Raw genomic sequence first — 16683 nt, forward strand, 5'->3', positions numbered from 1 at the left:
GGAGGATGTTAGGGTGAGATATAAGTAACTATTGGCACAAAGGTGGGCTAGTACAAGTATCAGTAGATGGGGGGTTGAAGAAGGTTGGAATAGTTTTAAAATGTGGGGCAGAAGTTTGTGGTTATAGGAGGTGGACAGGGAGATGCAACATCTTTTAGGAGTGAAGAAGAGCAGGATGCGAGTGTGGGGGAGGTGCGTAAGGCATTATATAGAATGAAAGGGGGTAAAGCAGATGGAACTGATGGGATCATGACAGAAATGTTAAAAGCAGGGGAGGATACAGTGTTGGAGTGGTTGGTATTTTTGTTTAATAAATGTATGAAAGAGGGGAAGGTACCTAGGGATTGTCAGAGAGCATGTATAGTTCCTTTATATAAAGGGAAGGGGGACAAAAGAGATTGTAAAAATTATAGAGGAATAAGTTTACTAAGTATAGGTAGTAGGTTGGTAGACAGCAACCACCCAGGGAGGTACTACCATCCTGCCAAGTGAGTGTAAAACGAAAGCCTGTAATTGTTTTACATGATGGTAGGATTGCTGGTGTCTTTCGTCTGTCTCATAAATATGCAAGATTACAGGTACGTCTTGCTACTTCTACTTACACTTAGGTCACACTACTCATACGTGTACAAGCATATATATACACACCCCTCTGGGTTTTCTTCTATTTTCTTTCTAATTCTTGTTCTTGTTTATTTCCTCTTATCTCCATGGGGAAGTGGAACAGAATTCTTCCTCCGTAAGCCATGCATGTTGTAAGAGGCGACTAAAACGCCGGGAGCAAGGGGCTAGCAACCCCTTCTCCTGTATATATTACTAAATTTAAAAAGGAGAAACTTTAGTTTTTTCTTTTGGGCCACCCCATCTCAGTGGAATACAGCTGGTACGTTGAAAGAAGTTTACTGAGTATACCAGAAAAAGTGTATGGTAGGGTTACTATTGAAAGAATTAGAGGTAAGAGAGAGTAGGATTGCAGATGAGCAAGGAGGTTTTAGAGTGGGTAGGGGATGTGTAGATCAAGTGTTTACACTGAAGCATATATGTGAACAGTATTTAGATAAAGGTAGGGAAGTTTTTATTGCATTTATGGATTTAGAGTGGATAGGGGAGCAATGTGGCAGATGTTGCAAGTATATGGAATAGGTAATATGTTACTAAATGCTGTAAAGAGTTTTTATGAGAATAGCGAGGCTCAGGTTAGGGTGCGTAGAAGAGAGGGAGATTACTTCCCGGTAAAAGTAGGTCTTAGATAGGGATGTGTTATGTCACCATGGTTGTTCAATATATTTATAGATGGGGGTTGTAAAAGAAGTAAATACTAGGGTGTTGGGGAGAGGGGTGGGATTAAATTATGGGGAATCAAATACAAAATAGGAGTTGACACAGTTACTTTTTGCTGATGATACTGTCTTCATGGGAGATTCTAAAGAAAAGTTGCAAAGGCTAGTGGACGACTTTGGGAGGGTGTGTAAAGGTAGAAAGTTGAAAGTGAACATAGAGTAAGGTGATGAGGGTATCAAATGATTTAGATGAAGAAAAATTGGATATCACATTGGAGAGAGAGAGTATGGAAGAAGTGAATGTATTTAGATATTTGGGAGCTGGCTAGTCAGCGGATGGGTTTATGAAGGATGAGGTTAACCATAGAACTGATGAAAAAAAAGGCGAGTGGCGTGTTGAGGTATATGTGGAGACAAAAAAAAAAAAAGTTATCCATGGAGGCAAAGAAGGGAATGTACGAAAGTATAGTGGTACCAACACTCTTATGGGGGTGTGACGTTTGGGTTGCAAATGCTGCAGCGAGGAGGCGGCTGGAGGCAGTGAAGATGTCCTGTCTAAGGGCAATGTGTGGTGTAAATATTATGCAGAGAATTTGGAGTGTGGAAATTAGGAGGTGTGAAGTTACTAAAAGTATTAGTCAGAGGGTTGAAGAGGGGTTGTTGAGGTGGTTTGGTCATTTTGAGAGAATGGATCAAAGTAGTATAACTTGGAAAGCGTATAAATCTGTAGGGGAAGGGTCGTCCTCAAAAAAGTTGGAGGGAGGGGGTAAGGAGGTTTCATGAGCGAGGGGCTTGGACTTCCAGCAAGCGTGTGTGAGCATGTTAGATAGGAGTTAATTGAGACGAATGGTTTTTAGGACCTGACGAGCTGTTGAAGTGTGAGCAGGGAAATATTTAGTTAAGGAATTCAGGGAAACCTTTTTTTTTTATATAGCCGGACTTGAGTACTGGAAATAGGATGTACAATGCCTGCACTTTAAAGGAGGGGTTTGCAATATAGTTTGGAGGGGTATGTTTTATATGCTTATAAACTGTTGTATCTGGGTACCTCTGCAAAGACAGTGATTTTGTGAGTGAGGTGAAAGTGTTGAATGATGAAAGTATTTTCTTTTTGGGGATTTTCTTTCTTTTTTGGTCACCCTGCCTCGGTGGGAGATGGCCAACTTGTTGGGGGGAAAAAATATAGGTAGAACACCCCCCCTCCCCCCCCCCCCAAAAAAAAAAAGTGACTTATTTCCATTGGGGGTCCATAGTGAATCAGTCCAAATGTAAAATATACAACTTCTTTGAATACAATAAAGTATATATTTCATAAACTATTTTGGCTATTTCTTAGCAAAATAATATAGGATAGTAATTTATATACATGTAAAGTCAAACTCTATGGGGAAGTGGAGAAAACTTTTGTTTCTTCTTTTTCATGTCACACTGCCTCTGTGGGAGATGGCTGGTGTTCAAAAATAAAACTTAAAATTCTAATATACAATAAGTAACATTTTACATGATACATCTAATAAGCTAATATGAAATAGTTACAAAATATCTAAACATGTCATTATCTACTATGGTATAGTGAGCAAAATGAATATGACTTGCATTTTCTCAATATCAGAGAGCTCAAGGAAGTCCTTGTGGAAATAGTGAACCTGGATGATGGTGACGATCACAAAGAAGGTAGGAGTCATCAGCTTGATGAAGAGCCGGCCAGTGTCGTAAACCTACGGACAAAAAAATAAAGACGCCTAGATTCACCCACTTTTTTTTTAACAGTTTCTGGCTCCATGCAGATTTCCTCAATTCACTGCTAATACAAATGATTTACCAAGTTAAGACAAACTAGATGCATTATGGTTCATGGTGTGATCAGAGGACACCTGCACATGCCAATATTTACATGAATCCAGTGATGGAGTGATGATGATGAAAGTGTTTCTTATTTTTCAAGTCACCCTACCTCAGCGAGAATGATTCACAGCTAAAATATACAGGTTAGAACAATAAATAGATGAAAATGGTCAACAGAAAAAGAAGAGACTTAGAACCACATACAAGATAAATGAAAAAATGAAGATTTCTTAACAGAACAAGAACCCACAGAAAAAAAGCAGTACTAAAATGACTATATTTTGTTTTCTGTTAACAAGCAAAACTAGAACAATGGAATGGGATACAATAGGTAATGCTACAACCACAAGACATTATGACTCGCAAAACTGTAATGACACCATTGCAAACAAACCATGGAAGGAGGGGGGGGGGGGTAAGGGTTGAACTTGTGGTGAGTAGCCCTAAAACTCCAGGTCAGTGGCTTACACACTAGCCTGGAGTTTTACGGCTCGCTCACCATGGATTCAAACCCCACTCGTTCTGTGGCTTGTTTCACAATTATAAAAAATATACACTATAGATTAAATACTGATGCTGGAACATCTACAAATAGGTAATCACAAAACAAATGAATATTATCAGTTTTCTCAGAAATACACAATTATAATTTATAGTTTTGTTGTATCCCATCATACCTCAAGACCCATGTCATTCTGCAGTTGGATAGGGATGCCAGTATAGTTCTGCCAATACTCAGGGAAGTTGTCAAACTGGTATGTGTAGGTGAGTACCAACACGAACATCTGGTAAATGATGACCGTCAGCCAGAACCCATATAGGAAGTTCCGCCAGGCAAAATACGACAGCTGTAGAGATGCATCCAATGAATACACCATGAATGTGCCATATGCATTTGTGTAATTATTGCATTAACATTTATTTTGCATGCAACTATATTAAATGCTTCTATACTTACTTGAAAGGTGATGGTGAAAATAAGGAACAGGACCATATACATGATCCTGAAAATCACAACCTCAGAGCCTTGGATACCAAAGACAAAAAGCATAATAGCAACAACCCAAATCCAAAATTTCACCAAGAGACTTCGTACCCACTGCCCTAATCGCTGCATTAATGGTGATGCATTCGAGTCATCTGTTTGGAAAAATTTATGTAACATCAGTGAATAATCATTAATACTATAAATACTCAAGGCAATTATAAAAAGATGAGCAGCAGCTGGAGAAATACAAAAGTGCTTATATGAAGTTAAACTTTATATTATTCAATTTGGTGATTTGTCACTAGAGACTGCTGGATGTTCTAGCAATGAGTGAAGCTGAATTTATTAGACTTTATTGGGAAGGAGTTAAAGATATTAAGTAGGATGCATCTGAAAGACTGCTAAGGTATGGAAATGGTGGTCATAAGAACAACTGTGTGTCAGTTTGTGAAAATCCTGAACATGTAAGTTGAGAGCTATCATACAAGCTTCTAGTTACATTCAGTATATATACACTCAACTTTCCTGTTTTTACTAGCTCTTATTACTCAAATCTTTACTTTCAAATTAGGAGGCCTGGTGTAAGACCAAATGAGGACAATTAACCCCAGAACCATTAATAGTTTATCCTCACCATGTGCAGAAGAGACTAGTGTAGTGACAGGCTGGCCAGTGGTGGTGGTGCTGACTGCAACAGTGAATGGTTGCAAAGCTGCGGCAGTGGACATCTCACGCTTGGTGACTTCAATCACCTCTTGCACATACTGACGTAATGTAATCCAGAACATGGTTGTATACAGCACCTAGTAATGAATCATTTGTAAATCTGTGAAGTACATACTGTAGTTCATATTTCTCAAGGACAATCCTTGACAAGTTTTCTAGGATACACAACATTATATGAGCTTCCTCACCCATATTTCCAAGTTTTTTACATATTCCTTATTGAATACAACTGCTACATTACTACTACTACTATTCTTGCCAAAGAATAATGAATTGTAATGAAGTTTGCACTACTTGTTGCTAACCAAAACTCTTAACAGCAACATGCATTTGTACATTTACCCAGTAACTGTGTCTACACATTATTTCCATACTGATAAATATCAGAAGAGAGTCTTCAGTTGTGGAATGAAAAGACATGGAGAATGTAAACAGAATGTGAACAAACAGAGCAATCAGATGAATGAGTATTAAAGATTTGTTCACTGTGTTCATACACGTTCATTTCACATTATACACGTTTTTTTTTACCTTTTTTCCCCTACAATACAAACATCTTACACTGTGTACAAGTTGTCTTCACATTGGTGCAGTAGAATAAATAACAGCAACACTTCCATTCTCGTGCAATACCATTTTAAGAGCAAGTGAAGTTACAAGTGAAGGCATATGAAAGGAATATTTTTCTACAGCCCTCCCCCCCCCCACTAATACTCTAGTGTACATATCTTCTCTGGTGTTGAACTAGAGAAAACAAATTCTTGCCATCACTACTACTACCACTACAAGCTGCCTGGCAACCACAGGTCATATTTATGTCAATTTGTTCTACTATGGTTGAATGTACACGTATTATGTTTATATGATATGAAGCGCGTTTCTTAAATAATTTTGAAAAAAAAATCAGATGGATTAATGAAAGTCTATATTAATGTAATATACGACATTTAAAGTGCCCCTGACTGATTATTGTTATTAGCTTATTGTGCCTTCAGCACTAGTGAGACACTCTTAGTGATTTTAATGTGTACCTGCAAGCCAGCACAGTAAGTTTATTTAGGTGCAGGTACACAAGTACAGAGTATATATATATAATACGAAATAATTTTAAAACCCTTGAAATTTTGGAGTTTCCAGACAACAGATACAGAGCTTATGGAGGACAGTGTGACACAGGGAGCCATATGAATTTTTGGTCATAATTTGAAATGTAGAGGTAGTAGGTTGGTAGACAGCAACCACCCAGGGAAGTACTACCGTCCTGCCAGATGACTGTGAAACAAAAACCTGTAACTGTTTTGCATGATGGTAGGATTGCTGGTTTCTTTTTCTGTCTCATAAACACGCTAAGATAACAGGGATATCTTGCTACTCCTACTTACACTTTGGTCACACTTCACAGACACGCACATGCATATATATATATACATACATCTAGGTTTTTCTCCTTTATCTAAATAGCTCTTGTTCTTTTTTATTTCTTCTATTGTCCATGGGGAAGTGGAAAAGAATCTTTCCTCCGTAAGCCATGCGTGTCGTATGAGGCGACTAAAATGCCGGGAGCAAGGGGCTAGTAACCCCTTCTCCTGTATATATTACTAAATTTAAAAGGAGAAACTTCAGTTTTTTCTTTTGGGCCACCTCACCTCGGTGGGATACGGCTGGTATGTTGAAAGAAGAAGAATTTGAAATGTATTTTTGTTTTTCTTTTTGGGCCACCCTGCTTCAGTGAGATACAGCCAGTTTGTTGAAAGATAAAAGAAGAATTTGAAATGTCTGTATTAGAGAACTGCCATAAAGCAGAGCCCTCCTGTAGAGTTCATTTTTTATAACTCCCATAATATACTGGAAACAAGAGGTTAATCAGGAATGATATTGAACATATTTCCAAATACATACATACCAGTAACAAAGAAAACTTAAGTTTGGCAGAAATTCTACAATTATTTGGAGGAGTATACACAAATAACCCGCACATAGAAGAGAGGAGCTTACAACGACGTTTCGGTCCGACTTGGACCATTTACAAAGTCACACTAAACCAGAATTGGAGCAGGACGGGTATATATAGGCAGGAAGAGGAGGTAATAAGAATAAGGAAAAAATAAAAACCAATCACACTAACACAAAAAAAAATTATGCCAAGTTAAAATAAACAAATTAAAATTCTTTAGAATCTTAATCGAATGACTTCTCTAGTTAATACTAAAGAAGTCATTCGATTAAGATTCTAAAGAATTAATACAGGAACATGCAATATACTGACCTTGACAAGCAGAGGCTTGCAGGGTAAGTAAGGATACTTGACCAGACCAATCTGACCTAGATTAACAGCTTCCACCTGACTAGGTAGCTCATCATCTGTCAGGTCCATGCAATATATATACTGAAGAACCAGCAGCAACTGTAACAATAACAATCAAAATATTTATAAAAATAATTAGACATACCAGTAGATACTGAACAATGAAGATAATGTACTTCGTTATATTTTCATTATATATGTATGGGATTTAGAGAAACCTCCCACCTCCAGGACTTGAGTCCTGGAGGTGGGAGGTGCAGTACCTGCACTCTAAAGGAGGGGTGGGGATATCTGCAGTTTAGAGGGGCATCTGAACCATAGTATCTACACACCTCTGGCAAGACAGTAGTAAGAGTCAATGGTGGAGAAAGCGTTTCTTTTTTGGGTCACCCTATCTCAGTGGGAGACAGCTAGTGTGATAAAAAATATTCATTAAATGATTCAGGGAAACAAGTTAGGTGGATTTGAGTCTGAGGTGAGAAGCACAATACAATGGCTGTACTCTCGAGGAATGTTGCAATTTAGAGGGCAATTTGAATCATCATAATATTGCACTTCTGGCATAACTATTGCTGAATGAATGATGAATGTGTTTCACTTTTATGATCACCCACCCTTTGTTGGAATTGGTCGAGTCAGTGTTAAAAAAAAAAATCCTTGCCTCTTATTTCTGAGCACAGTATTATCTTCATGTTTCATTTCATTCCAACTTAACCAGAGTGAAAACATACATTCCATACACTAAATACCATAGTGTGCTCAGAGTACCCTATTAAAACATCTTCATACATCAATAAAGGGCTCTTGATCATAGGAACTAGAGCTACCCTTCCTTTCATGAAATTTAACCAGATTATCTCCTATGTCCCAATGTTGAATGATCCTTGTAGGTTTAGTGTTTCCACATATACAATAATAAGTAATCCACAAAGGTAAACCTACTTTAGATAAAAAAAAAAAAACAGTATATACCAAATATACCATGCATATTGTATTTCAAAAAATAGCAATATTCTACTTTACTGATAAAGTGAAATGGGTTACTTGAAGAATTAAGACATGCAACATCTGTGATACACAGATGTTGCCATGCATCTTAATTCATCTTGTCAGTATTTTATACCATTCATGTACAATGGGTTACTTACCTCAGCATAGACAACTAGAAATGGGGAACATCGCAGCATAGCAGCACGCTGGTTGGGAATCATCCACAGTACACATGCCCACAAAAGCAGCACAAATGTCAGCCAGCTGTGGTACGTTATACTCCATGCCTATTCAAAAATAAAGTTCATATTATTGTTCAGGGTTTTAGCAAATTATCTTGGGTTATTACTTCAAGGTTAATAAACTGAAGCCATCACCATATACAGTGGACCCCCACATAACGATCACCTCCGAATGCGACCAATTATGTAAGTGTATTTATGTAAGTGCATTTGTACGTGTATGTTTGGGGGTCTGAAATGGACTAATCTACTTCACAATATTCCTTATGGGAACAAATTCGGTCAGTACTGGCACCTGAACATACTTCTGGAGTGAAAAAATATCGTTAACCGGGGGTCCACTGTACTAGACTAGATGGAAATTAATCAATCCTTCCTCCATTCATGTTTTATATGACTACAATTACTGTAATCACCTGTATGTAGCTACAGGTGAAGATTCTTGTATAATGAACATATTAATGTTCCAATGGTAATAGAATTTACTAGCTCATATTTCAGTGTCTTCCATTGTTCCATCAGTCTACATGAAAATTAAAATTTCCCAGAATCCTGCCAACTCCAGTTTTTTTTAATTTATATTTGTGGCCTCTTGTTATCCCTGTTAAATATACTAAAATACTCCTTCACTCCTTTTATAACTGTACGTACATGTTGCTGTCTTACCTCTTGTTCCTCCTTAACTCACTTTTTTTTTTTACATCTTTCATCTCATAGCTTTCTGTACCTTTTCTATCTGATCCACACATTTCAGGAGAGGATACCAAGTAGAAACTATTATTTTATTAATTTTGGCCTAATATATATATCAATAGCTTCTCATCATCTCCTCATCCATGTATACAAAAGCCACTTTCCTTTTAGACAGTATACCATAAGTATTTGTTATTTATGTGCTTGAAGTGCATGCCTTTTTTAAAACTTTTTCTACCCAGTGAAAGTACAAAAGGACTGCTTTACACATTGCATATGATAACCAAAGGACTGCTTTACACATTGCATATGATAACCAAAGGACTGCTTTACACATTGCATATGATAACCAAAGCACTATACACAATTACCTTATACAGCTTTAAAACACTGCTTTCAAAGCTCACAAAGATCCTACGTGATTTTATCTAAACGAAGTTCTTAGTGGCAACTAGTCATTAAATTAATAAAAAAAAATCAGATATAATATCTGAATGGGTAGCACAGAAGCCTATATAAGACTGAAGAGTAGATGGTTTGAAAATAATGAAATACAGACCTTCACCTTCAAGCAAGGTATAGGTTTTTAACCATGGATACGTGTACCCCCTGGAGGTATGAGAAACTTAAGCTGGGGGTACAAGATTGAGCTGTATGAGCTGAACACTTCCATACAAAAGAACAGGAATGAGTATAATTAATATCAGGAAAAAAAAGTAATGATTTTTCTCAGCGAAATGAGTATTACAAACGTATCTTTACAGAAACATGAAATGGAAAATATGTTTAATTTTTTGGGTCATCCTATCACGTAGTGATGTCGAGAGTGATGATTTTTTCTTTCCTTTTTGGGTCACCCTGACTCAGTGGGAAACTTCCAATGTGTTAAAAAAAAATTACAACACGAGATTCAAATTTATTTGTTAGACATTTTCTACCAGAGGGTTATACAAAGTACAACTGACCATCATAACAATGTTGGTGGCTATATATGAAGACCGAATGACTAGCTGAAACACACTGATAAGTGGCGCTATAAGTCGCTGCAGCGGGTTGTCCTCCTCGCTTCCTTCCTCCTCCCTAACACCAACACCTCCACCATTATCTCCAACAACTTCTCCACTTCCATCTGCACTCTCCAGTTGTGTTGCTGGTGAACTGGGGAGGAGCTTCTCAGTTTTCTCAGTCTTTTCCACAACCTGCAAGTTTTGAAGTGTGATATACTGTATGCATATTCACGAGGAGGAAATATACCTGTAGGAGTCGTACAGCACCTCAGATTGTGACAGATGCAAAGGAAGAATTATTATTTGGAGTGTGAGAGAGAGAAAGAAAAAGAGAAAGAGAAAGAGAGAAAAAGAGAAAGAGAGAAAGAAAGAGAAAGAGAGAAAGAGAAAGAAAGAGAAAGAAAAAGAGAAAGAAAGAGAAAGAAAAAGAGAAAGAAAAAGAAAGAGAGAAAAGGAGAGAAAAGGAGAGAAAAGGAGAGAAAAGGAGAGAAAAGGAGAGAAAAGGAGAGAAAAGGAGAGAAAAGGAGAGAAAAAGAGAGAAAAAGAGAGAAAAAGAGAGAAAAAGAGAGAAAAAGAGAGAAAAAGAGAGAAAAAGAGAAAGAGAGAAAGAGAGAAAAAGAGAAAAAGAGAGAAAAAGAGAGAAAAAGAGAGAAAAAGAGAGAAAAAGAGAGAAAGAGAGAGAAAGAGAGAAAAAGAGAGAAAAAGAGAGAAAAAGAGAGAAAAAGAGAGAAAAAGAGAGAAAAAGAGAGGAAAAGAGAGGAAAAAGAGAGAAAAAGAGAGAAAAAGAGAGAAAAAGAGAGAAAAAGAGAGAAAAAGAGAGAAAAAGAGAAAAAGAGAGAAAAAGAGAGAAAAAGAGAGAAAAAGAGAGAAAAGAGAGAAAAGAGAGAAAAGAGAGAAAGAGAAAAGAGAGAAAGAGAAAAGAGAGAAAAAAGAGAAAAAAGAGAAAAAAGAGAAAAAAGAGAAAAAAGAGAAAAAAGAAAGAAAAAAGAAAGAGAAAAAAGAAAGAGAAAAAAGAAAGAGAAAAAAGAAAGAGAAAAAAGAAAGAGAAAAAAGAAAGAGAAAAAAGAAAGAGAAAAAAGAAAGAGAAAAAAGAAAGAGAAAAAAGAAAGAAAATAAAGAAAAAAAAGAAAGAAAAAGAAAGGAAAAAAAAGAAAAAGAAAAAAAAGAAAAAAAAAGAAAAAAAAGAAAAAAAGAAAAAGAAAAGAAAAAAAAGAAAAAAAAGAAAGAAAAAAGAGAGAGAAAAAGAAAAGAAAAGAAAGAAAAAGAAAGAGAAAAAGAAAGAGAAAAAGAGAAAAAGAGAAAGAGAAAAGAAAAAAGAGAAAAGAGAAGAGAAAAAGAGAAAAAAGAAAAGAGAAAAAGAAAGAGAAAAAGAGAAAGAGAGAAAAAGAAGAGAGAAAAGAGAGAAAAGAAAGAGAAAAGAGAGAAAGAGAGAAAAGAAAGAGAAAAGAAAGAGAAAAAGAAAGAGAAAAAGAGGAAAGAAAGAGAGAAAAAAGAGAAAGGAAAAAAAGAGAAAAAGAGAAGAAAAAGAGAAGGGAAAAAGAGAAAAAGAGAAAAAAGGAGGAAAAAAGACAAAAAGAGAAAAAGAGAGAAAGAGGAGAAGAAGAGAGAAAAAAGAAAGAAAAAAGAAAGAGAAAAAAGAAAGAGAAAAAAGAAAGAGAAAAAAGAGAAAAAAGAGAAAAAAGAGAAAAAAGAGAAAAAAGAGAAAAAAGAGAAAAAAGAGAAAAAAGAGAAAAAAGAGAAAAAAGAGAAAAAAGAGAAAAAAGAGAAAAAGAAAAAGAGAGAGAGAGAGAAAGAGAAAGAGAGAAAGAGAAAGAGAGAAAGAGAGAAAGAGAAAGAGAAAGAGAGAGAAAGAAAGAGAGAAAGAGAAAGAAAGAGAATGTAGTCAAGATATGTTTTGCCATTATGAATAACAGGGATACTGTATATATGTATGTCTGCAAACTGATGGATGGAGAATATACAAGGGCTAGAGGCCAGTTAGGGCAAACTTAACATCTGATTAATAAATTCAGGTGAAGGGGCTAAATCCATATGAGGGGCCATACAGCACCCATGTAATCAGCAAGTAATCCAAGGAAGGAGATGATAACTTCAGTCCCTTGGCTGGAGAGACCATCAGCATCAAAGCAGCCCTTCCCTTCTTAAGGGACTGAACATCCAAGCTCAGGTAAACAATTCCTCAAAAACATCCATTATGCACATGAAATAAGAAAAAAAAATGCATGTATTTTTGTTTCAATGCTTTTCAAATTTTTATTATTTATACATATAAATGGATTTTTAAAGGTGTTTTATATCACATTTAAGATGCTGAGTTTGCCTGGTACATGCAATGTCATTTATATTATGAGACAAATTATTTAAATCACTGTATTTATAAAATATACAAGAAGGAGTCCCACAGGACACAGAGCACAGACTGTGTTAGCAGATAAGCATGTTGGTTCATGTTCTTGCAAGAAAAGCAGACAGAAATTAAGTATAAAAACATGGAAAATCCTGAAATAGAAACCAAAGAATATAAATACTATATATAACCTTATTTTTACCTATTATCGTCTATCTATGAGAGTTTTCTGGACTTCACAAAATGGCAAATTAATTCACTAATCTAAAACATTATTGCAAAGACAGAACATTTGTTTTGCACACATTTTCAGTTTTAATTCAGTTCAGTACATCCTTTACATAAATTAGACACTGTACATAGCTCTGAAACTTGCACAATAACCTCCAGGAAAAATTAGACTGAGCATAACACCCACAAAGCTTTATACATAAAACAAATCAAACATCCAACATTACAAATGCATTTCAGCACAAAAAAAACTCTTTAGAGTATCAATTCCTGATTATGCTTGGGCCTTTCAGACAAGACAAAGTGCAACTTAATAATGTAAAACAGTGACCAGTACACAGCTCACCTCACAGACATGACTCGCATGAAGCCAGACACAAGGACAAAATGTCAATACTCAAAGACCAAGAATATTGTACTTATGCAAATGTAGGTATTAGTTATGGAAGCTTATAAAAATGATTATATTACTATTAATACATTATTAACAAATTATATTATAAAAGCACTAAACCCATATGGGTCATACAGCTAAAATGTGGAAGTGTACAAGATCTGGGCTAAAATAAACATTTAAACAAGTAACCCCATAATGTTACAGAGAATGACACCAAATTTACAAAGGAACCTCATAATTACATGATGGATGTCAAGTTTTGCTGAGGAAACTTCATACTTACAATACCTGGAAGATTCACGGCTGCAAATGCTGAACTTCATACACCTAAAGAAATACACTACAGTATTTGTAATGTCAAAATTTATGCAGGAAAGCCACATGCAGCACCTGGAAAGGTGGAAGCTAGAACTGAAGTTGTCTACATACCTTGAGGGCACTATAAGTAATACTTAAGGAAACTTATGTTCAGTACCTATTTCCTGAAGCAAAACTATAATCAGTTACAGCATTATAGTAGTTCATTTCTACCGAATGATTTCATGGAGGTTCTACATAGAATTGAGTGACAAGGGTACAGGGATTTTTGGGCGAGCAAATTTTGAGTCGTCTGACTGAACTATTGTACAATAGTTTGGAATGTGTATGTTAACCTTTATGCACACTAAGTACCAGTGATAAATTAAGGTTCTAATGTTCTCATGTACAGTACCTGGAAGGGACGGGGACAGTTTGGAGGTCTCAAATACTGCACCTGGAAAGGGTGGGGACTTGCTTTAGGTTACTATACACAGTACCTGGAAGGGACGGGGACTTAGTTTGGAAGGCAGGGAACCGTTAACACCAGATGACCTGATGCTGCGAGCCGAGGTGTTGTTACTCATCATGGAGGTGTTGCTTCGGGCAGAGTCACGAACTGAGGCATTGCGGCTGCGGGCCGAGGCAAACGAAGTATCCCAGCCTGTATCTGAATCCCGTCCCATTCCCATGCCCATGATGCCCAACACGCCCTCCTGATCAGCATGAGGAACACAATCACCTAACTACCACTACTACTACTACCTTGTGCTAAAATATAATACGGTATTTCATAAAAAGTAGGAGCTATCCATCATAAAAGATGCCAGATATTATACCTACTACAGCTTGAGGAAAATATGAAAAGTAGCTATCAAAACACTTAATACAAGTTGCAGTATATCTATGTCATTTTCCTGGGTGTTGCTGGTTTGTTTGGCTGCTACAGTCAACACATTCGCTACAACCAACAACTGGCTAATCTACTGTAGTAAAAATTAATTAATATTGTTTCACTTGTAGATTAAGTACAGTAATACAAACTGAATTTTTGCCTGCTAGTGTTAGGACTCATCATTGTCAGGGTACCATAGATTAGGTACTGAAACCAAACCTTATGCACATCTATTTCAAAGAATCATTCATGTTTACTTCACAGCATAATTCATCTTCACTACTCAGCTCAAAGAATCTGTTGCACAAGATTACTGTATTCATCTTCTTCAACCATGTGCATCTGTTTCACAGCACCACTCATCTCAAGATTAAGATTTGTTTGGATTTTTAGCCTCTAGGGTTATCCACCCCATGATAACCCAAGAAAGTCAGTGCTTCATAAAGGACTTATTGCCAGTGAGGTCCTTCAATCTTGTCCCCCAGGATGCGACTCACTAGTCAACCAACACCTATCTACTGCTGGGTGAACAGGGACAGCAGGTGTAAGGAAACATGCCCAATGCTTCTACCCGGCTGGGGATTGAACCCTGGACACACTGTGTGAGGCTAGAGCACTGTCTAACAAGGTAGGCAGCTGTTCACATTAACATTACCTGGATGACCTTTATTACAAAGTTTGTAAGACTGGAATATACCATGGATAATTATTAAGTTAAAACATCAACAGGTTTTTTTTTTTTTTTTTTTTTTTTTTTTTTTTTTTTTAAGAGGGGCGAGTAGCAGCAGCAGAGGAAAAGTCTCTCTCTACAGTCTGCTGTAAAAAGTCTCCCCCCAATCTGCTATTACCTTTTTCAGGGTAAATGGAGTTTGCTATCCATTATTAGGTTAGTTTCAGACGTCTGAATAAAAAACACAGATGAAGAGACAAATAGGCACACAATTTAAATTCTATACATTAGATGAAAACAAAAAAATTCTTTTATCTTTTGCAAATAAGAAATGCCTTTTCTTTAGTTAACTCTATAAACATAAGCACTATACATATGCTGAAGGAAGAGTGCTTACTTTAATTTCAAAATGAGATGTGCACATTATGGTTTGTTTCAAATTCGAAGTTATTTATATAAGCAGTAATTGTTATCCTAGGTAGTAGGTTGGTAGACAGCAACCGCCCAGGGAGGTACTACCGTCCTGCCAAGTGAGTGTAAAACGAAAGCCTGTGATTGTTTTACATGATGGTAGGATTGCTGGTGTCCTTTTTTCTGTCTCATGAACATGCAAGATTTCAGGTACATCTTGCTACTTCTACTTACACTTAGGTCACACTACACATACATGTACAAGCGTATATATACATACCCCTCTGGGTTTTCTTTTATTTTCTTTCTAGTTCTTGTTCTTGTTTATTTCCTCTTATCTCCATGGGGAAGTGGAACAGAATTAAGAAGTAATTGTTATTACTGTACTTGTTCTAATTTCCATCTCACTCTAGAAACTAACTCTTAATCTCATTTAATATATCTAGAAAAGGTGAAGTCATGTCACAAACAGGTGACCCCCAAATTATCAAGGTCTGGCTATGGGACTTTCAATTACCTAATGCATTTAATTGGTTGGTTAGTCATGCAACTGTCCCTCACCAACCACTAGCTAACATGCAATGATATCAAAACTGAGGAAACTCATGACAATACATCAGTTAGGCAATACTAAAATACTACAATCACAATAATCTTTAATAGGTATTTTCAGAAGAATAAGCATTGAAACACAAGAGTAATCAAGAGAAAACATGGCTACCAATAGACTGCAAAATATGAGGTGCCATAGAATTTTTTTTTTTACAACATTCATGCAACAAATATGAAGGTGTTGATTACACACAGCAGGGGTGCTCGAGAACACAAGATCTTAAGGAGCAGACAACACCACTACAGCAGGACAAGTACAAACACGCACCTACAGCAATACACAACTAATGACTAACAAACTAGTAAGACAACTAAGAATGCAGTAGAAAAGTGTTCCATCAGGGAAGCCTCAGAGCCACTAGACATGATTATATTTTCAGTATATGCAAAAACATATAGTAGTCATCTTAGTACTATAAATAGTAGAAGATAATGTAGAGCATGGGGGCAGCATTTGTACAAGTGAAGGAAAAGTCAAGATAGAAAATAAAATCGATGACAATAACACCGGTAAGGGCATCATTACATACCAATATCAAAAAGAAGTGTGTTAATTTGATAGAAAATGGCTAAAAATCTGCTGATTTTGTGCATGTGTGTTTGTGTGTGTGTATTATATAAAAAAGTATAGCCAAACTAAGTAGTGTAGTTTATTTCCATTGGGGTCCTTATGTTCTCTTCCCCAGGGTGCTACCCACTCAGTCCATTAACACACTGGTACCTATTTACTCCTAAGCAAACATGGGC

General features: G+C 36.4%; 1 protein-coding gene across 22 annotated transcripts in view; it reads right to left on the reverse strand.

The window, feature by feature from the left end:
- Piezo (piezo type mechanosensitive ion channel component) overlaps positions 1 to 16683 on the reverse strand; it is a 139549-nt gene that overhangs the window by 74132 nt on the left and 48734 nt on the right. For 18 of the 22 annotated variants that reach the window (XM_070102432.1, XM_070102435.1, XM_070102438.1 and 15 more), the window contains 8 exons: positions 13849 to 14064; positions 10035 to 10268; positions 8293 to 8421; positions 7106 to 7243; positions 4748 to 4916; positions 4084 to 4265; positions 3803 to 3973; positions 2877 to 2998 (listed from right to left, as the gene is read on the reverse strand). In XM_070102432.1, coding sequence (XP_069958533.1) covers positions 2877 to 2998; positions 3803 to 3973; positions 4084 to 4265; positions 4748 to 4916; positions 7106 to 7243; positions 8293 to 8421; positions 10035 to 10268; positions 13849 to 14064 — 1361 coding nt within the window. The remainder of the gene's footprint in view (positions 1 to 2876; positions 2999 to 3802; positions 3974 to 4083; positions 4266 to 4747; positions 4917 to 7105; positions 7244 to 8292; positions 8422 to 10034; positions 10269 to 13848; positions 14065 to 16683) is intronic. The other 4 variants (XM_070102449.1, XM_070102448.1, XM_070102444.1 and 1 more) reach the window with 1 other exon arrangement.

This window comes from Cherax quadricarinatus, chromosome 81, assembly GCF_038502225.1.
Source record: "Cherax quadricarinatus isolate ZL_2023a chromosome 81, ASM3850222v1, whole genome shotgun sequence".
In the NCBI taxonomy this organism is placed as follows: Eukaryota; Metazoa; Arthropoda; class Malacostraca; order Decapoda; family Parastacidae; genus Cherax; species Cherax quadricarinatus.